This window comes from Microcebus murinus, chromosome 1, assembly GCF_040939455.1.
Source record: "Microcebus murinus isolate Inina chromosome 1, M.murinus_Inina_mat1.0, whole genome shotgun sequence".
In the NCBI taxonomy this organism is placed as follows: Eukaryota; Metazoa; Chordata; class Mammalia; order Primates; family Cheirogaleidae; genus Microcebus; species Microcebus murinus.
This window is the reverse complement of record NC_134104.1, coordinates 114,417,293-114,440,208: the sequence shown is the minus strand read 5'-3', so window position 1 is coordinate 114,440,208 and position 22,916 is coordinate 114,417,293. Positions and strand designations below refer to the sequence as shown.

General features: G+C 38.9%; 1 protein-coding gene across 1 annotated transcript in view; it reads right to left on the bottom strand.

Moving 5' to 3' along the window:
- Positions 1 to 22,916, bottom strand: part of PCOLCE2 (procollagen C-endopeptidase enhancer 2) — a 63,588-nt gene that overhangs the window by 19,431 nt on the left and 21,241 nt on the right. The window contains exons 3-4 of the mRNA XM_012762384.3: positions 7,470 to 7,725; positions 4,744 to 4,868 (exon numbers count right to left, since the gene is read on the bottom strand). Of these exons, the coding sequence (XP_012617838.1) occupies positions 4,744 to 4,868; positions 7,470 to 7,725 (381 nt within the window). The remainder of the gene's footprint in view (positions 1 to 4,743; positions 4,869 to 7,469; positions 7,726 to 22,916) is intronic.

Genomic DNA, 22,916 nt, shown 5'->3' with positions numbered 1-22,916 from the left:
CATTTTCAAAGTGCTGAAAGAAAAAAAACCTGTCAAGCAAGAATTTTATATCCTGTTAGAATAAGCTTCAAAAATGAAGAAGAAATAAAGTGTTTTCCAGACAAGCAAAAACTGAGAGAATTCAGCACCACCAGACCAGCCAAGAAATGCTCAAAAGAATTTTAAGCATAGAAATGAAAGGTTGGTATTTATCATCATGAAAACATATGAAAATATAATACTCCCAGGTCTTATAAAACAATCATGCAAAGGAGAAAGACAAAAGAATCAAATGGCAACATGATAGAATTTTATCAAACCACAAATACAAAAAGAGAAAAAGAAAAAAAGGGAGAATTTATAAAACAACTAAAAACAATGAAAAATATGATAGTAAAGCCTCACATATCAATCTTAACCTTGAATGTAAATGAATTAAATTCTCCACTTAAAAGATACAGATTGGCAGAGTGGATTAAAAAAAAACAAAACAATCTGGATAGCCAAAAAACTATCATTAGAGTGAATAGACAATCTACAGAATGGGAGTAAATATTTGCATACTATACATCTGATAAAGGGCTGATAGCTAGAATCCATATAGAACTCATGAAAATCAGCAAGAAAAAAACCAAACAACCCCATTAAAAAGTGGGCAAAGGATATGAACAGAAACTTTTCAAAAGAAGATAGACTGACGGCCAAGAAACATATGAAAAAATGCTTAACATCTCAAATCATCAGAGAAATGCATATCAAAACCACAATGAGATATCATTTAACTCCAGTGAAAATGGCTTTTATCAAAAAGTCCCAAAACAACAAATGTGGATGTGGATGTGGAGAGAAAGGAAAATTCACACATTGCTGGTGGGACTACAAACTAGTACAACCTCTATGGAAAGTAATATGGAGATACCTCAAAGAACTAAAAGTAGAAATACCATTTGTTCCAGCAATCCCACTACTGGGCATTTACCCAAAGGAAAAAAAGACATTTTATAAAAAAGACATCTGCACTGCAATGTTTATAGAAGCACAATTCACAATTGCAAAGATGTTGAAATGACCCAAGTGCCCATCAATACATGAGTGGATTAATAAAATGTGGCATATGTATACAATGGAGTACTATTCAGCTCTAAGAAACAATGGTGATATAGCACCTCTGGTATTTTCCTGGATAGAGCTGGAACCCATTCTACTAAGTGAAGTAACCCAAGAATGGAAAAATAAGCACCACATGTACTCACCAGCAAATTGGTTTCACTGATCAACACCTACATGGACATATAGGAATAACATTTATGAGGTGTCGGGCAGGTGGCGGGGGAGGGGATGGGTATATACATACGTAATGAGTGCGATGCACACCAATTGGGGGATGGACACACTTGAAGCTCTGACTCGGGTGGGGGAGGCAAGGACAATATATGTAACCTTAACATTTGTACCCCCATAATATGCTGAAAATAAATAAATAAAGACAAAAAAAAAGATCTTGGCAAGGATGCGGAGGAAAAAGAACTCTTACACACTATTGGAGGGAATGTAAATTAGTACAACCTCTATGGAAAACAGAATGGAGATTTCTCAAAGAACTAAAAATAGAACTACCCTTCAATGTGGAACCCCACTACTGGGTATTTATCCAAAGGAAAAGAAATCAATATATAAAAAAAGATACCTGCTCTCTTATGTTTACCACAACACAATTCACAATAGCAAAGATATGCAATCAAACTAAATATACATTAATGGATGATTGGATAAAGCAAATGTGGTATATAACAGAATACTATTTAGCCACAAAAAAGAATGAAATCATGTCTCTTGCAGCAACATGGATGGAACTGGAGGCCATTATCTTAATGAAACAACTCAGACACAGAAAGACAAATACTGTATGTTCTCATTTATAAGTGGGAGCTAGATAACGTGTACACATGAAAGCAGAGTGTGGAATGATGTACATTGGAGACTAGGAGAGGTGGGGAGGTTGGTGGGGGTAGATGATGGGAGGTTGCTTGGTGGGTACAACATGCATTGCTCCAGTGATAGATGCACTGAAGGGCTTAACTTCACCACAGTGCAAAATATCAATGTAGCAAAATTGAACTTGTACCCAATGAATATAGATAATTAAAAAGTAAAAAATAAAAAAATTTTAAATTAAAGAAAAATCAGAGACCTAAATATCCAACAAGAGCAGATTGTTAAGTAAATAATAGAACTTCCATACACTGGAATACATAGGTATTTATTCATATAAAAAAATCTTCATGATCTGTGCTAAAGGGAAGATTAGAAAACATATATATATATATATATATATACACACACACACAATGATATTTTATTATATATCTATAAAAATAAAATGCTAGACACTCACAAAAATTTTTAAAAAGTATTATCTAAGATGCCCCCTAGATTAGTGTATACTGGGGTGTAGTGTGTGCATATGTGTATTTGGGGTGAGGCAAGTGAATAGAGTTGTTCCTCTTTTTAGTGAAAGAAACAGACACTCCTATCACATGTAAAGGAGTCAAATTTTTAGGACCAGAGATTCAGGGAAGTGTGAATTGACTGAAGTGTTGTAAACACTTCTTCCTGAAGTGTTGTAAACATGTGCATAGAGCACACAGCCTACTTAGGGTGTGGTTGATTTTTAAAGAGTTTGAATAGAAGTATTGATATATAAAGTCAGCATTAGAATTCTTAAGTATTTATCAATTTTTTTTGCATTAATATCAATGTGTCCTGAGTTATTCATGTGAATAAAAAATTTTTATAATAGGCAATCAAGCACTCCCCTTGCAAGCAGATTTTTTTAAGAGCACCTCCAATGAGTGAATCAAAGGAAATCTCACTGGGTTTATCGATACCCATGACAGCTGATACCTACTCTTGCTAGAAAACAAGTGGGTAGGAACCCTCCCTGCTACTTCAGGGAAGATAATAGACATTAACTCCTGTTAGATAATGGGTATTAATTCCTATTAGCTAACTCATGCACAGCAATCTGGGTGAAGATGATAATAGCAACAGCATCACAGATGAACACAAAGGCAAACTTTGGTTTTGAAAATAATTGCCACATATGTACCTATTTACCTATCTTTAAAACCGTCAGCACCAGCGATGGGTGAATAATGGCTTATTTATACTATAAACTATATCAAACTATTTCCTCTTTGGGGCCAGTGACTTCTCACTAGTTACTAATAAAATGCTTTCCAGGTTATTAAAAAATTGAACTTTCTCTACTTAGAAATTAGTCACATAAAAACTTCTGGAGAGAAGATAAAAATAAGATAATAAATAAGAACAGAAAGGAAAAAGTTATAAAATGTGGAGGCAATTCTTTAATAAAAGAAAATTCCCATAGACTTGCATACAAATTATTTAGGACTCAGTTTTCCCATTATATTTTTCTCCTTTGGGCAGAGCTGCCAGTGATTTTAAACACTACTATAATTAAAAACTCAATTGGCTAAAGTTAAAAATCACATTAATAAAATAAAACTCAATCTTAAAATATAAATGATCAAAAGGAAGAATAATGGAAAAGAGATACTGAATTGTAATCTTCAAGGATAATTAAGTTGGAATTATTTGGTCAACTATATTTACAAATATCTTAAAGTGAAAATTACCAATATAGTTTTCAAGAACTACATGATGGTTTAAATGTTTCAGAAATGCAATTTTAAATGTTATTTTAAACTATAAGATGCTCTATAGATTTAAAGAATCTTCCATTATTAAATAGATGAGCATATTTTTCTTTTTAAAAATAAAACTGAGTTTTAGAATTATAATAAAAATATGTGTGTGTGTGTGTATGATCAAATCACTAACCTGCATGGTATATTGGCCTAAATAATTTTCCACTAAAAAATAAATGTATGACAAACAGTATTTGTGCATGTGATATGAAAGATCAATTTAGAAAAGATTTAAAAAAAAAACAGTATCATAATGTTTACCTCACAGTGTGTATATTAAAGTCTACAGTGTTTATAATAATAATAATTTTATTATTTAAGGTTATTTTTTAAAGTCCACAAAGTAGAGTTCATCTAGTCCTATGCCAAGTTCTATTCCGTAATTAATATCTGAAAGTGGTTCCCAGAAAGGGTAAAAATTCATATATATAATCACAAACTAATACTAGAAAACTTGACCTCTGTTGATTATTCTAAAGAATAAAGCTTTTTGTAGGGGAACGTGCACAACCAAAAACACCCTAAAGCAGGCCAGCTTTTACATGAGACACCTTGTGTTTTAAAGAGATGAGGTGGCTGGCTTGTGCTCACTGGCTTTGTTGAAGTGAAGCACGTAGGCATTTTGATTTGATGACTAGGATGACTATGATGAGGACATGATAGTTTTGCTACTTGAGCAAATGGTAACCTGAAATGTACACATACCTGGGAATTTTTGTCCTCCCTCAGTTAGTCACTGCCCCTTTATAACATCTGCTACAGGGTTAGACAATCTTATGTGGGATTTGTTTATCATTTGTGTTTTAAGAAACTGCTTTGAAAATTGTTAAATCTCTGATTTTGCAAGTCAAATAGTTAAAGGGCAAATTTAATCTGGGTCTTCATGTGAAGAAATACCTGTGTCCAGCAGGCCTTCCTTTCCCTGCATCGTTAGCTCTCAAATATGCTCCACAACCAGAGGCTCTCGAGAGCTGGCCCCTCACATGGGAAATTCACACATACATGCTTTCTTCACATTTTCAGGGAACCTCACCTGATTCTTCGGGGCTATAATGTGCCACACACAAGTGACTCCTGCAGGGTAATCCCGGTCTGGCCAGTTGGGGGTTTTAAAGGAGCCGGAAGGTCTGTCAAGACGTCCTCCACAATACTGATCCCCTGAAGATATTAAATATGGGGGAAAAAACCCCACAAGTTTATATCCTGATACAGATCACAGCAATACAACCATATGGAACATAAGGAATGTGGAACATTCAGTGACAGTACAGTAAACAATGGCAATGGCAGAAACTCTTAAATTTTCTCTTAAAAAATGGTTACATACATAATCTGCTCCACACACACACACACAATGAATGATCTCTATGTTAGCTCATACCAACACAAGAGAGGGAAGAAGTGGAGTCAGAGGCAGGGCCTCTTTTATTTATTTTTTTCTTTTCTTCTTTTTTTTCCTTAACTTTTTCTTTATTTTTTTTAATTTAAAAAAATATAGGGGGTACAAGTGGTTCTTGTTACGTGGATGAACTGTATCATGCTGAAGTCAGGGCTTTCAGTGTATCCGTCACCAGGATAGTGCACATTGTACTCAGTAGGTAGATTTCATACCTCTTCCCCGTCTCACCCTTCCCTCTTCTTAGTTTCCAATGTCTATTACAGCTCTTTATGATGCTGTATATCCTTGTTTAGCCCCCACTTATAAGTGAGAACATGTAGTATCTGCTTTTCCATTCCTGAGATACTTCACTTTGGATAATGGTCTCAGTTCCATCCAAGTTGCTACAAAAGACATTATTTCATTCCTTTTTATGGCTGAGTAGTACCCCGTGGGGTGTTGTGTTTGTGCACACACACACATTCACACACACACATTTTCTTTATTCACTCATCAGTTGATAGGCACCTAGGTTGATTCCGTATCTTTGCAATTGTGAATTGTGCTGTGATAAACATTTGGGTGCAGGTGTCTTTTTGATAAAATGACTTTTTTGGAGGGAGGGTGGGTAGATACCCAGCAGTGGGATTGCTGGATCAAATGGTAGGTCTACTTTTAGTTCTTTGAGGAATCTCCAAACTGTTTTCCATAGCAGTTGTACAAGTTTATTTTATCTTTCCATTGACAGTATAAGTATAAGCATTCCCTTTCACTGCAACCGCACCAACATCTATTGGTTTTTTTTTGACTTTCAAAAATGGCCGTTCTGAGAGGGGTAAGGTGGTATTTCATTGTGATTTTAATTTGCATTTCCCTGATAATTAGTAATATTGAACATTTTTTTCATGTTTGCTGTCCATTTGTCTATCTTCTTTTGAGAACAGGAACAGTCTGTTCATATCCTTTGCCCATTTTTTGATGGTGGTTATTTGTTTGTTTTTTTTTTTCTTGCTGATTTATTTGAGTTCTTTGTATAATAGATTCTGGATGTTAGCCCTTTGTTGGATACATAGTTTGTGAATGTTTTCTCCCATTCTATAGGTTGTCTATTCACTTTGTTGATTATTTCCTTTGCTGTATAGAAACTTTTTAGTTCAATTAAATCCCTTTTATTTATTTTTATTGTTGCTGTGTTTGCTTTTGGGGTCTTACTCATAAACTCTTTGCCTAGGCCGATGCCTAGAAGAGTTTTTCCCATGTTTTATTCTAGAATTTTTGTGGTTTCAGGTCTTATATTTAAGTCTTTTATCGAATTTGAGCTAATTTTTGTACATAGAGAGAGGGATCCAGTTTCATTCTTCTGTATGTGGCTATCCGATTTTCTCAGCATCATTTATTGAATAGGGCATCCTTTCCTTTCTACAGTGTTTTTGTCAGCTTTGTCAAAAATCAGTTGGTCATAGCTATATGGTTTTATTTCTGGATTCTCTATTTGTTCCATTGGTCTATGTGTCTACCTTTATACCAGTACCATGCTATTTTGGTTACGACTGTCTTGTAGTATAATTTGAAGTCAGGTAATATGATGCCTCTAAATTTGTTCTTTTTGCTTAGGATTGCTTTGGCATTTTGGATCTTTCTTGGTTCCATATGAAGTTTTAGAATTATTTTTTCTAGATTTGTGAGAAATGGCATTGGAATTTTGATGGGAATTACGTTAAATCTATGTTGTACTATAGCCCAAGCCAAGAGCAGATTAGGAAGTGCCCTCAGGTGAAAGAAAGGCTAAAAAGTTACAAATATTGCCCACTGCACTTATCTTTCAAGGGTAGAGATTTCTATCCGTGGGGGCTCACATGTATTGAATATGAAAATACCCCAAGACATAGTGTTAAGTAAAAATAAAAAGCTATAAAATAATGTATAATCCCACTTATATTTTTAAAAGCTATTGTGAAGGCACATAAATATAAGTAAGCACACCTAGAAAGGCAGGGGAACCACTAGCCATGGCTATTTCTGGAGAGGGGACTACAGTGGGCAGAAGGGGTATACTTGTATATCTGTATGTGTATTTATGTATATAAGCTCCACATTTTTAGTCCATAAATTTCCATATTTGAATTCCATATTTGAATGTATATTCAAAGAATATACATTCTTTGAATTATAAGAATGTATATGGACTTAAATAAAAAAGACTGATTTTTTAATGGTCTCTTGATGGTTTGATAGCATTCACTAGCTCTCCGAGAAGAACTGCTCTTAAGCTTTAGATTAAAGGAATAAATATATACAAAAACAGTGCCTGACACACAGTAGGCATTCAGTAACTGTGAGCTGTCATTATTGTTGTGATTGTCATTATATGGAAACAATACCTCTTTCATTGGGTTCAGCAGCGGAGAACATGGCCATGAAGCCATTCCCAGCTGTGTTGGCATCAGAAATCATCTGCACCATCATCTTGTTGCCACTGGACACAAGGGCTCCAGGCCGGAACGTGCCGCAGAAGCGCCCAATGCGCTGGCCATTGGAGTGGCCATTGTACACATCTACAAAGTCATAGCGGCACAAGTTGTCACTCTCAAGGTCGATGAATCGGAAATTAAGAACGACTACTTTTCCTTCGGGAACCTGCCGAGAAAAGAATCAATTAGAAAGCTATGTCATGAAAACCATGTCTAAAGCCTTTATCTCTAGCCAATTACTAAAGTAAGCAGATAAAAGTATAATATCCAAGATGATGCTTTTTCATCTTTCAATTCTGAACTAAGCCAAGGAAAGTATAAGTATTTATTCTCTTTTTGACAAATTTCACAGTTCTCTAGGGTACACAATCTTATTCCTTAAGAATTTATCCCAATGAAGCTACAAAATATTAGATCAGACTTCTTAATTGGTAAGTCATTGTTTATAAAGAATACCAGCCCAACTGGACCTTAGCACATCTTTGCATATTCTAAAACACTATGGCACCCAGAGATACTTCTTAGCAAAGAAATGTTCTAAAATGTCATTTTTTTATATAAATAATGCAATAGGACAACCTCAATAACTGTCTTTAGAATGTTTCTTTGAAGTTTAAAATGAAAGATTTATATGGCAATTGTGCAGTTAATTTAAAGATAATCCACGTTAGGTCCTGAAAAATCTGGATCAACTATCTATATTGATTAAATTAACTGAGTAATTGTTGAATCATCTATTCTTAAAGTCACTGAGTTTTTTGTTTATTTGTTTTCCAGGTAAAGACTATATACCAGGCAGCCTTGAAACACAATGCACTAATGAAAAATATAAGGTTTCACTTTCTCATAATATTTTCTTCACCATAATCTCCCAATATAATTCTTATGATGCTTCCTTTCTTGTTCCCTGAAAAACCAAAAATGTTTGATTTGCATTCATCTTAATTAACTATTTCAGACTCAAGGGTCAATAGATGCATTAACTTCAATATGGCTTCTTCATGTTGATAAGTTCAGTGCCATAAATTTTTTTCCTATGACAAGATGAAGTGTTTTGGGTGCTATTTGTTTTTGTGCAAACACATACACACACCCCATGGTAGAAACTATAATTGGGTATTCCCAAAAGGGAGGATATTTTTGGCTTTGCCATGGTTGCATTTTAACTAACAGAAGCTCATCTGACTGGTGTGAATATCAGAAGCTCCAAAGCCACAGTCTAAGAAGCTGATAGCAGAAACAGCAATTTAATTTTTAAACATATCCTTGAGATTTCTGTTAGAGAATTTCCCTGTTTTTTACTTCTTTTGTTTTTTGTTTGACATGCAACCTATATTTGTCCCATAGTCAGAAAGTTATTGAATTGTGATGTCAAATCTGGAATCTTAAATACATGCAAGCTCTTCATGAATCACTGAAAAATCCATAGCCATGAAACCAATTTCAAACTAGATTAATTTGTTCTGTCTTTGCATGAATAATGACTATTTGTATCATTTACACTCATTTATGTATAGAGTAATTCAAACCTATGAAACTTGGTGAAATTCCCTACAGAGTGAATATAGATAAAAAAGGGAAGAGGTCTTAGGATAGAGCCCTGGAACATTCCAATGTCATCAGGTCTGTGAGATGAGGTCAAACCACTGTAGAGAGCGAGTCGGTAAGTAGGAGGCAACCAAAAGTGTGTGGTGTTCAGAAGCCAAGTGAAGAGAGTGTGTCAAGCAGGAAGGAAGGGTCAACTGAGTTAAGTGCTGGGGCTGAGTTGAGGAAGATGAAGACTGAGAAAGGCCACTGCATTTAGCAACACAGAAGGTTAGCCACCAGAGGACACTGGCAACTCTGACAAAGCTGTTTTGGTGGTGCAGTAGAGACAAACCTGATAAGAGAAGGATCAGGGGGAAATGGGGTGAGAGGAATTAGTGATAATGAATATAGACAAGCCTTTCAAGGAGTTTTGCTGTGAAGATGAACAGAGTAATCTGGGTGTTGCTGGAAGGGGAGAAGACATCAAGGAAGGGGATAAGGTGGGTTATACTAAGGCATGTTTGCATGCTGATGGAAATGACTACATAGAGAGGGAAAACCTGATGAAGTAAGAGAGAAGGAGAACTGCTGGAGAGATGTCCTTGAGCAGGCCAAGGGGGATCTGATCTAAGGCACACGTGGAGGAGTTGGCCTTAGTAGAAGCATGGATGGTTCTTCCCAGTGAGAGAGTGGAAGGCAGATGCAGTCAAGTTATTAGATGAGGTGGTCAGAGCATATGAAGTTTTTTTCTGATTGTTTTTCTTTTCTTGGTGAAGTAGGAAACAAGGTCATCAACAGCAAGTGTGGAAAGGAGAAGAGCTATTGGGAGTTCGAGAAAAGAGGAGGTATGTAAATGAATTAAGGAAAAGTAGCAGGACTATCAAGAGTGTTGAGGGCCTAGTTGAATGAAATGAATTAAAACTAAAACCTCTCTGCATGGAGGTGGTATTTGTTTTTGTTTGTGGTTTTTTTCCCAGCCACATTCAGCTCCTGGGGTGGAGGTGCAGGGCACGTGGACAGCTGGATTGAAGCAGGGGGGTGGGAGGTTGCCAAGTGAGGACTGTGGATAGAGAGAGGGGCAAGAGAGTTGAAGATGTAGGCAAGAGAGTGATCATAACGATCCACTGTGGAATCCAAACTGGGTAAGGATGGAAATCAGGACTCAGTGGGGTGAAGCAGTAACAACCTAGCCTGTGGTGGAGACCAGGGTAAAATAACAGTGCAAATAGAAAGCTAAGGAACAATGGAGAAGTTCATTGGAGGAGAGGAGGTTAAAGATCCAAGAGAATCATCCACATAGATATTGCAAGTGCAGTGAATTATGACAAGGAAGAATCTTGAAGAAAATAACAGTGAGCCAGGAACTAAAATTAGCAAGAAATTAGGAAGAAAGTCCCCAGGTCTTTGGATGACCACAACAAGAAGGGGTACAGGGTAGCACAGTCTTGTTTCATGGATAAGTTTTTGATTCTTTGACACTACTTATTTTGACACTAAAAAATTTTGTTGACTCTGTCCTGCAGTCAGGTGTTGAAATGAACTACAGGCCTTGGATGCTCATTCCCAATGGAATAAATCATTTTTTCCCCAATGTTATTTGCCTGCTCCCACTGCAATGAAAAGTTGAAGTTTCTCTGACAATGAGACAAAAATATGTCCAGTAGTAGAAACTGGGTTACATTATTGCAATTTGGAACACATGTTGATCCCAACAACCCTGGCAAAAGTTCTTTGGAAAGAAGGATGCAGAGGTGACCAGTGTGAGTCTCCTGTAATCAGAGACAAATGTCATCTTGCACCAAAGGCCAAAGAAAAATTCTATTGCAAATGAGATGCATACTGCCGTGAGCCTTCTCAACACAACATCTGTTCTTCAGTTTTTATATGAGTGATCAAGATTGTCTGATGCGCTGTGATGCAAACTTTGATAAGAGCTCCTGGTTGTCATTCTAAAGGATTTTGGAAAACATATTCTCTGAAGATGACCCTTCTACTTGAACAATCTACAGTCTGTAACCTTGATTTTTCTTTGTTAAGGATATAAAAAATACAGAAAGATTCATAAAATAATATAATAAACACCTGGATACCAACCATCCAGAACTGACATTTGTTAATATTTTGTCAAATAATTTTTAAAGTCTCCTTTAATAAAATATATGAAACATTTCAGATAAAAATGAAGTTGCCTTTGTCCCCATCCCAGGCTCTTTTCTCCCTCCTTCCTCAGATGGAACCACCGTCACAAATCTAGTGGGTTTCCTTTCATGCCATTCAACATATGTATATGAATCCATGCAAAATACATAGTGGTGTTTGTGTCTGTTTTAAAATTACTGAAAATGGGTAATGCTATACATATCAGTCTACAACCTGAGAGTCCTTGGATTTTGTGGCTGAGGAAGAAGAGAAGAGGGAAAAGTAAAGATAAAAATACATAAGGCCTTCCTAAGCTATTCTTTCTGTCTGGGACACTTCCCAACTTCTGCCCTTCTGTCACTCCTCACTCATGCTTAGGGGCTCAGTTTCAAGGTCACTTCTTCCTGGAGGCGTTCCTAGACACCCCCCAACGCAGCAAGACGGATTCTGTCCATTTAACAGCCCACCCCTCAGGTGTGCGGGGGTGGGATGGCTCAGCCCACTTACTCCAGTATACAGATGGAGCTCTAAGAGGCAAGGATCCCTCCTGCCCTGTCCACTGTTGCATTCCCAGCCTCTGGCAGAGTGTGTGGCCCCAAGTAGAGGCTCAGCATCAAGACTGTTTGTTAAATGAATGAATCCATTAAGTACTCAATGAAACACCAGCTTCTTTGCACACATCATGGACAGGGAACCTACTGGTGGCTCTACCTCTTTCATTCTAATATTTCCTACCTCTCCTGGCAGCAGAACTCCAAAAGGCCACTCTCCTTTCTAAGTCATTCTTTTTTTTTTTTTTTGAGACAGAGTCTTGCTCTGTTGCCCTGGCTAGAGTGCCATGGTGTTAGCCTAGCTCACAGCAACCTCAAACTGTTGGGCTCAAGTGTGATCCTTCTGCCTCAGCCTCCCAAGTAGCTGGGACTACAGGCATGTGCCACCATGCCTGGCTAATTTTTTCTATATATTTTTAATTGGCCAATTAATTTATTTCTATTTATAGTAGAGACAGTGTCTCGCTCTTGCTCAGGCTGGTTTCGAACTCCTGACCTTGAGCGATCCTCCCACCTCGGCCTCCCAGAGTGCTAGGATTGCAAGGCGTGAGCCACCAGGCCTGGCCCTAAGTCATTCTTTACAAACAGAAGAGACATATCTTTTTGGAAACTTTGTATATCAAATCTCCTGTAAACGCTAACAGGACACTCAGTTAATGCAGACACTCAGTTAAGACACTTTTTTGGTGGTAACGAGATAAAGCTACTGCTTTGTGAGATTTTATTGACCAGAGGATTCATTATCTGCCTATAGCAAAACAATTCAATGTTTGTGTTTTCTTCCTATCAACAGCCAAGTCCTGTACTGGCCAAAGCCTAGCGCTGCAAGAGTGACCTCAGCTCACCCCACAGCCCCTGGGATGTCCTTGCTGTCACAGGCAGATGTGCCAAGTCTTTCGATGGCTGGGGCTCCTGCCAGCACACAGAGGAGCTGCATTTTAAGCTGATGGTTTGCATTTTCAGGATACTAGGAGCAAAATGCAAATATGAGGCCAGCTTCTTTTGTGTGGAGGAGTATATCGCTGTAGAAATGGCAATGCTGCTTTGTGTCTGCAGCTTGTCCTCCCCCAGCGCATCATTTACTACTTTGGGCATAAAGATCTGTTTTTGTAACATGTCTGATATTTTAAAAATCCGCCGTTTTAATCTTCTAAGATTTCATTCTTCCACGAATAGATTTTTGGGAAAGTGTGTTCTCAAATGCAGACCACAGTTTATTTACATAAAGCTGAAAGGCACAGCCGCTCAGTGTCCCCTCTCACATGTACTCCCAAAGGTAATCCAGAAACATCTATAGATAAATTATGTACAAATATTTGACTATCTTTTGAAAGGGGGGTAAATCATAAGCTTACAAGATCTTATTCATCTACATTCTGTGTGTATTTCAATACTATTTTTTTAAAAGGGAAATCCTATATATAAACATATATTTAGATTATATTTAGAAATAACGTGATGTTTTCAACATTTTCTTTTGTTATTGGGGATTTCACCAAAAAAGCTTTGCCCCTCGATGTCTGGAAGGAGTGAGGAAATCCCCATTCACCTCGAGCCCAGCCCAAAGCCACCGGTAGAGATGGAGTTAACATTCCCCTGCTGAAAACTACCCAAAACTTTTCCACTGCACTTGGAATAAAATTCTCACCTTAATTATAGTGCACACATTTAGGTCTTGTACATGAGATGCCAGGTATTTTCTAAGCACTATACATATATTATTTCATTTAATCACTTACAGCAACCCTATGAAGTTGATATTATTATTACCCTAGTTTTACAGTTTACAGGTGAAAAAACTGAGGCACAGAGAGATTAAGACCCTGCATGATATGGTCTCTCTTTATCATCTTTCCCCATCATACAACAGTTTGGCTTTCATGCCAGTCATTTTTCTAGTCAAGGAACCCTTCACGCTGATTTCCACTGCAGGGCCTTTGCACAGTCTGGTCCTTCTGCACACCCTTCTCCTTGATGTTCATGTGTCTGTCTCCAACTCATCAGCTCAAGTGTCACCTTCTCAGAGAGGCCTAACCTGAGCCCCTCAGTCATCTTGATCACATAGCTATACTATTTCTTCAAATATTATTTATCATCTAGTGAGCAGGGTTTGTCTGTAGCTATTTCAATGCTTGGCTACCACAGGTGCTCAAAAAATATCTACTGAATAAATGATTGGGATCCTTATGATCGTTTTAAAAAATGCATTTATGTAATAATGTAAACTCACAAGTACAGGGCAGGCATTATTAACATCCTTATGGGGAGGAAGAAACAGCACAGAGTGGTTATGATGACTTGCCTACGGCCACCCAGCAATCAGTGGGAGAGCCCAGGTCACTTGACTTCTACCTCACTGTGCTTTCCATGACCTGACAGTGGCAGGGACTGAGGAGATGCTCCCGAATCTCGTTTCCTCTTTGGGGCACACAGGGAGCCAACATTTCCCAGGCTGCCCTGCAATTAAGTTGGGGTCATGTGACTGGGTCATAGTCAACAGAATGGAGGTGGAAGTGATGTACGCACCTCCAAGACTAGCCATAAAACATCTCAGCAATCCCTTTGGAGTTTTCTTTTTGCTCTAAGGAGGGGATTCAGCGGAGGAAACAAGGAGGTTCTAGGAGACAGCAAAGCCACACAGAGGGAGTTGATGCTTGATGGAGAGCTGCCCATAACGGCCATCAGCTACACTAGAATGTGAAATGAGCGAGAAATAACCATTTGTTAGGTTAGGCCACTGAGATGGGGGTTGTTTGTTAGAGCTGCTTTGCACTTTGTGTTAATTACCCTGACTAACAAATGGTTAGTGACATTTACAAGCTGTCCTTACTCAGCACCTCTGTGACAGGCAACTGTGGAGACATCTTTGTTGTTTGGGGTGCCTGTCAGTTTTCTATGAATCAACAGGACGATGTGGCCACAAAAGCAGCCAACACAATCTCAGGCTTTGTGAAAAACACCAACTTTGCCTAACTGCTTAGACTGCTCAGAGTGTACTTGGTGAGCTGAATTTGGTTCGAGGCACCACTCTATAGACGGGACAGGGACGATATGGAGCAAGCACAAAAGACAGAGAATCCAAAATCCCTGGGGCAAATGCTGTTTCCATGGCCCCTGCGAAAGTACAACTGGGCCCCACAGCACCACTATCATTACCTTCTGCCTCCTTCATGTGTGGCTGGTCAGCTGGGGTGAGAGGCGACTAGCAGTCATTAGTACTTTTATTTTTTTAGTTAAAAATCTTTTTAAAAACCATTTTATTTCACCATGATGCTTACAAATTAGTCTTTTATTGTTTACACACAGATGGGGTCTCACCATGGTACCCAGACTGGTCTCAAACTCCTTGGCCTCAGGCAATCCTCCCACCCCAGCTCCCAGAGTGCTGGGATTACAGGTGTGAGCCACCACACCCAGCCTAACCACTCGTATTTTTGAGCTGGGAAAAGACATGGGTCTTTTGACTGAAGACTTGGCTATGAGATGAACAAGAGACAGGGCTTCAGGTTACGCCTCTGCTGCAAATGCTGCCTAAGCGTGAAGAAGAAAATGTCAGAGAGGAGATGGTGGCTGTGGCCAGGCCCTTCGGCACCGTGAGGGTGACTGAACTCAAGTCTGCCAAGAGGAAACTCAGAGGGGAAAAATGTGAGGGAACAACGCGGCAGAACCCAGAGTAACGGGAACGCTAAGGCAGTTACAGCCAGGATGGGGAAACAGGCAACTGTGCAAAGAGCTGGTGGGTTAGGTTGTGGTTGGGGAAAGAGAGAAAGTTGAAATGATTCCTTTCCACAGATGTGCATCGTCTGGTTTTCCTGTGGCTGATGATACTACTAGGACCCTAATGTGGGTGTAAGTAGTGGCAAATCTCCTGAGCAAGTTATGTATTCAGCATCCACTTTCTTGAGAACTGGAAATTCACTACTTAGCTTTTCTCTAAACATGAGCTTTCTTTTTAGCTGTTTACTCCAAAATTAAAAAGCACTATCAAACAATAAAATAAAGAGCTGTAGATATATACCAAGCAATAATTCAAAAACATTCTAGCAAGAGCATTCAGACTATTCTATATGCTCTACAGCAAGACAGCGTCCATTTCCGAACATGTATTTCCTGTGCAATGAACCTGTACGTTCCCATGTTTCCCACTGAACCAGACAAGTGGTAGCCTGGTGGCTTCATGTGTCTCACCAGGCATGGCACCAACCATAGCACTGGCACCTCATGTGACTGACAGGAGCAGCAGCATTGAATACTTGTCCCGCCGACACCTGGAACCGGAAGGAGTAGCTGCACCTAGTGGCTAATGCCCACGCTGTTTCATGTGATTAGTGTGTGCCTGGCATGCTATCCTTGAAAGGTGCCAGTTGTGTCAGGAAAAGGCCAGGAAAGGGAGACGGGTTATCACTGGTTGTCTTTCACGTCTAACTACACGTTGAAGAGAGGACTCCGGCACTGCATATGTGTTATGGTACACTTCTAGACAAGACCACAGCAGCAGGTGGAAATACAAAGCTCTACCAAACCCGTCCTACATTACTTTAAAGCAACTATTAAAAGTAATACTTCTTTTAAAACAATGAAAACTCCATGACAAAGGGTAAATTGTATGAGAAGCCCAGGACGACAGGTACATATCAGAACTGTCCAGGACAAATGAGGACATAAGGCCACCCTGGGCGTAGGGCATCAAGGCCTCTCCTCTAGTGTGTGAAGCTGCCCCGCTGGATCCCAACAACCATAGGCGGGATGAGTGAACAGCTGTTGAATGAATAAAAGAATAACAGAAGGCCGGGCACGGTGGCTCACGCCTGTAATCCTAACACTCTGGGAGGATAAGGAGGGCAGATTGCTCGAGGTCAGGAGTTTGAAACCAGCCTGAGCAAGAGTGAGACCCCTTTTCTACTATAAATAGAAAGAAATTAATTGTTCAACTAAAAATATATAGAAAAAATTAGCCGTGCATGGTGGTGCATGCCTGTAGTCCCAGCTACTCAGGAGGCTGAGGCAGGAGGATCACCTGAGTCCAGGAGCTTGAAGTTGCTATGAGCTAGGCTGATGCCACGGCACTCTAGACAGACAACAGAGTGAGACTCTGTCTCAAAAAAAAAAAAAAAAGTTCTATCTCCAGAAAGTTTCTCCCTTCCCTTCTCTTTGGAGTTAGCCTAGCTGGCAGCAACCTCAAACTCCTGGGCTCAAGCAATCCTTCTTCTACTTCTTTTTTTTTTTTTTTTTTTTTTTAGGCAGAGTCTCACTCTGTTGCCCTGGCTAGAGTGCCATGGCGTCAGCCTAGCTCACAGCAACCTCCAACTCCTGGGCTCAACCAATCCTACTGCCTTAGCCTCCCGAGTAGCTGGGACTACAAGCATGCACCACCATGCCCGGCTAATTTTTTCTATATATTTTTAGTTGGCCAATTATTTTCTTTCTATTTATAGTAGAGACGGGCTCTTGCTCTTGCTCAGGCTGGTTTTGAACTCCTGATCTTGAGCGATCCTCCCACCTCGGCCTCCCAGAGTGCTAGGATTATAGGCGTGAGCCACCGTGCCTGGGTCCATGTTTTCTTCTTAATGACACATGAGTATAATTTTTTTTCCAAAAAATTTTATAAGACAGAGCTGATTTCTATGCAATGACCTAAGAAAAAAACCTGAAATGACATTTTTAAGAAAATATCTCTATAATCTAGAATGTCATCTGATAAATCTGTTTATGGGTCAGGAACACAAAATTATACTGATATTTTGCCAGGAATTAAACAAAAAGCCCTCTCCTTCTGGCATGAGAGAACTCACAGGAAGGTAGTAAGCACATTTCAAAGAGAACAGATCTAAACGTGAGCATCCAACGTTCTCCTAAACAGGTAAAAAGCAGGGTTTACATGTCAACATTAGTTTGCTACAAGAGAGAATTAAGATTGTTTTTCAATCCATTTTTTAATCAAAAACTGTATGCCCATAGTTTATAATCTAAAATAGACCGCACAGCTTTCTGGGAATTATAGTCCCTGTCCTGTTTCCACCCCTGATGTCCACTCCTCAGAGGCCAACAGTGTAGCTCTTTTGGCTATTTTGTCTGGAATATACCTCCTTTCTTAATGTAGTGCATGCTTGTGCTGCTATGTCTTGATTTATCCCTTTTCAACTTTACCTCATTGCTTCCTATTATTTCCCCTATTCCTCTATTAAAATTCTGGTAAAATCAATATTCAGTATTTTTATAACTACATAAATATTATTCACTGCTGAGCTAAATTGTTACATTTCTTGTACAGATTTTTGTTTTTCCTAGGGCTAATAATTGCCTTGTTCCCTAAGTATGCTTAGTTTTCTATATGCCTATCACTAACACCCCTGTCAATAATGGCCAGGCACCAGTGTCCTATTGGTTCCATTTTCTTCTTGGAAACATTCACTCCAGAGCCCTCCATCCTCCTGCACTCTCTCTACCCAGTCTGCACTGGCTACTCCAAGGCCTGATGCACAGTTGGTGGACTGGGACTTGGCTTTATCACCAATTCAGGAACCCTACCCCACCCCCCAGGGCTCCTATGTCTTTTTCTTGCTTGCTTTATTCCCTCATTTTGTTGGAGTTCATCCTGTTGTAGATCTCCTTACAAAAGGTATACAGAGATAAAAAGTTTAATATCTTTCATATCTAACAATGTCTTCATTCTGTGCTCACACTTGTCTGTCAGTTTGGCAGGGTATAAAATTGTAGTTTTAAAATAATTTGCATCAGAACTCTAGAGGCATTCATTGTTCCAGTGCCTTCTAGCTTCCAATAGGCTGATGTTGTTATTTTCCCTTTCTATGTGACTTCCCCCATCTAGAAGCTTGTAGGATTTTCTTGTCTAAATTTAACAAAAACATGCCTTGGTGTTTGTCTTTTTTCATTCATTGTGCTGAGTGCTAATGCTTTGATAATTCCCTCTCCTCCATATTCTCTGTTCTCTCCTTCTAGAACTCCCATTAGTAAGATTGGGACTTCCTGGATAGACACTCTAATTTTCTTATCTTTTCTCATCAATATTCTACCTTTTCTTCCTTGCTTCTACTTTCTGAGTGTCTTCTTCAAGTTTATCTTTCAGCTCTAATATTAATTTTTCATTTCTACTATCAAGTTATTAATTTATTATGCTATTGTTTCTTTTTTTGTTCCTAGTATCTTGTTTTTATTTTATGTGCCCATTATCTTTTCTTATCTCCCTGAGGACAATAATGATTATTATTTTGACATTTTCTTCTGCTCTGCATTGCCTCTATTTCCTTGAAATTTTTGCTTTCCGTAGGTTTGGGGCTCTGCTTTCTCATGTAAGAGGCTCTCCTCAAATGTCTAGTAATCCTCAACTGCCCATTCATATTCAGAACCAAGGTGAGGTTGGCCAAAGCTCTGTGGCAGGGCTTGTCACCACAGTGTGATGGGGACAAGCCAACTTTTTTATTAGGCTCCCCAATTGTCAGCATCTGAAGGAGATCCTTTCTCAGGGGCTGTTCATTTTCTCTAAGATTGGTTCACTTTCTCTAAGATTTTCTCTAAGATTACTTGGGATAAAGACCTTGCAGCAACTTTCATGGGAGGAGTAGGGGGAGAAGGGGCCATGGGTCTCACCATTCAGTGCACAGACAGTAATTTAATTACCTGGTTTCAGCGCCACACCCTGGCCTGGCCTCTCCTGCTAGGCTGGCAGTTCCCTAGCACAGAGCCCCTTGGGTTCCCAGGGAATAAGTGTTGCCATGATGGAGGGAGAGGGTGGGGTGAGTAAAGGAAGACAGCCCCCTTGCTGCTTGGGTTGGAGGAGGAACCAGGACAGTAATGGCTCTTATAAAGGCTTTCAAACATAACTCCAATTTTCAACCTCAGCTACCCTGCTGCCTTCCAAGAAACCAGGTGCCTCCATCCCCTCAGCCTTTCAGGGGTTCTGTGGCACAAATCAGCTTGCTTCTTATGGCACCTCCCCTCCCTTCTGACAGATGTGTTAGTTCTCTCTCCTTTGCTATTTCAGTCACCACTGACTATCTGCTTTCTTATCCTCCAAAATTTTGTTGGTATCTCTCATCTATTAATAATTCCATTCTGATTCCACTTGTCCTATGAATTTTAAACTTTTTGATTCTCTTACTGTAATTTTGGTGGGATTTTGACAGGGAGCCAGAAATGAATACATGTGCTTAATTCATCATGTTTAACCAGAAGTCATTAAGGTGATTTTTATTAAGAAGTAATAAGAATGATATGACACTGTATTTGTAGGCTATATATGAGTATGCTATGTATAACATCATAAAATTATGCACAATAGTATATTTAAAAAATAAAAGCCAGATCTGTTAAGCACTTATCCAATATCAAGAATTATGCTAGTTGCTATGAAAAACTCCAAAGGATTGAGAGACAGTTTTATTGCCATTTTTAATAGCTTTCTACTATTCTAATGCATGCCTATGCCATAATTTATAGAAGCAATCTCATATTTTTCTAAATTTAGCATGTTTCCAATTTTTCCTTAATATAAATAATGCAATTATCAACATAATTATCCAAATCTTGTGTTTAATGGAATATTTTTATAAGATAAATTCCTATAAAATTCCTCAGAAATGGACTTGCTAAGTCAAGGAGTATGGGCATTTTAGATGATTATGAAACACCCTCCGAGAAAAGCTGTATTAATTCCCATTTTTCACGTCCTCTCCTGTGCTGGATGCCTATCAAGGTTTATCAGTCTGGCAGGCAAGAGAAATGACATCATTGTTATTTTAATTTCACAGTGGGCATTTGCACGGGAAAGCTGGGTTCACCTAAAGTGGCAGAGGCCAGATGGATGGTGGCAGGTAAAAGAAACTTCATCAAAGATAAGCTCCGGGTTTCAAGCCCAGCAGGCACCGTCCACTGCACAAAGGCAGTGAGGAGGAAAGGAGTAGAAAAACGGGGGTATAATGTTTGGTTTTGAACATGTCAAGTTTAAGATATTTGAGGGATATGTTGCAATAGCAAAAGGCAATGAGAACGCTGGTTTGAGAGGAAAAAGATTTCAAAAGGTCTAGTTCTCTTAGGAAAGAAGACATTTGATCACATAGATGGGGTGTGGAGAAAGTTTTACAAGAGAAAACACAGTCTGAGGGCACAGACGACTGTCTCACTCTAGCCAGATGGCTCACAAATGTGGAACCTCAAATAGAAGGTAAGAGCGGAAGAGGGTGTGGGAAGGGCCCATGGGTGCCAGAAGCTACAACCCAAGGGCACATCCTTACGACGGTGGCTGGGAGTGTCAACACAAGGAGGCACCTTCATTATTTCCATTACTAAGTGCCCAAGCCTACCAACAACCTAGCTAACTTTGCTTGCAAATTCTTTTCCACTCAGAATGTCTCTCCCAAAAGCTTTTCAGAGAATGTAAACAGAATTCAAAACAAAAGAAAAGGGAATAAACTAGCATGCTATTTAAGAAAAACCTCAGGATTCCCTGAGAAGAGTTTAGTCAGCTGGAGAAAAGATAGTGAATCATTTTGCTCAGATGGTGTGACATTTAAATTAAATGTTCTGTGACAACAAGACATTTAAGAAAAAATCATAAAAAGAAGACACTAGTGATGAGGAAAAAGATTAGAGAGGGGCTCAGAAAGAACTTACTTGTCCAGACTGCATGTAACTGGCACAGATGGATTGAAAAGTTACGGCGGGGTGGAGACAATTACGTTCAAACGTGTCTGGCACTTCTACTGTGGCGTCCGGGTCTGTTCTTTTTTTAAAAAATTTCAGCATATTTTGGGGGTACAAATGTTAAGGTTACATACATTGCTCTTGCCTTCCCTCCTCTCTCAAGTCAGAGCTTCAAGCGTGTCCATCCCCCTGACAATGCACATCACACTTACAGCTTAGGGTTATTCACAAAATGAGAAAACCTGAGTTTCATTAAGCACTCTCTCCTCAAAGCTCCCAGTTGCCTGAATGTTGATGAGGAGGTATTCTCTTGTGGTTTTTCAATTCAAGATGATTCATAAAACTGAGAGTCCTATAATGCCACCTGCAGAAGTTCTGCTTTTCTCATTCCCCACTTGGCCACAAGTCTCAGGTAGGGTACTGTTTCCTTGATATCTCAGACTCCATGTAGGCCAGAGTTTTTCAATCCTAGTACACTTTTTTTTTTTCTTAAAAAACAACAACAACTTTATTTGAGGTATGATTTACAAACCATACAACTCACTCATTTTAAGTGTACATTTCAATAATTTTTAGTAAATTTATGGAGTTGTGCAACCACCATCACAATCCAATTTTAGAACATTTCTATCACTCCAAAAAGATCTCTCAGGCCCACTTGCAGTCACTGCTCATTCCCACCTCAGGCAACCACTAATCTATTTCCTACCTCTATAGATTTGCCTTTTCTGCATTTCATATGAATGGAATTGTACAATACGTGGTCTTTCGCATCTGGCTTCTTCCACTTACCATGGTGTCTTTGAAGTGCATCATGTTGTATCATGAATGAGTAATACATTCCATTTATGGCTGAATAATACTCCATTGTATGAATATACCACATACTGCTTATCCATTCATCAGTTGATGGGTATCCGAAATATATTTACTTTTTGGCTGTTACTAATAATGCTTCTAGGAATACCTTTGTACAAGTCTTTATGAGGACGTATGTTTTCATTTTTCTTGCACCTAAGAGTGCAATTGCTGCGTCATATGGTAAATGTTTAACTTTAAAACAAACTGTTTTCCAAAGTAGCTGCACCATTTTGCATTCCTATCCACGGTGTATGAGAGTTCCAATTTCTCCATATCCTCACCAACACTTGTTAGTATTTGTCTTTCTGGTTATAGTCATCCTAATGGGTGTGAAGTGGTATCTCATTGTGGTTTTGAGTGCATTTCTCTAATGGCTAATGATGCCAAGCATCTCTTCATGTGCTTAATGGCCATTTATATATCTTCTTTGGTAAAATGTGTATTCAAAATCTTTTTCCTGTGTTTTAAAATTGTCAATGCTAAAACACTTTTAAAATATAAATAGAAAGAAAAGCATCAAAATGTAACTTGTAATAAAGATGAGCATCTGAGTCACACTGCAAAATCTGGTTTTATACATCCATCCAGGCCAAGAGGGAGAGGCAAGACACCCCTCACA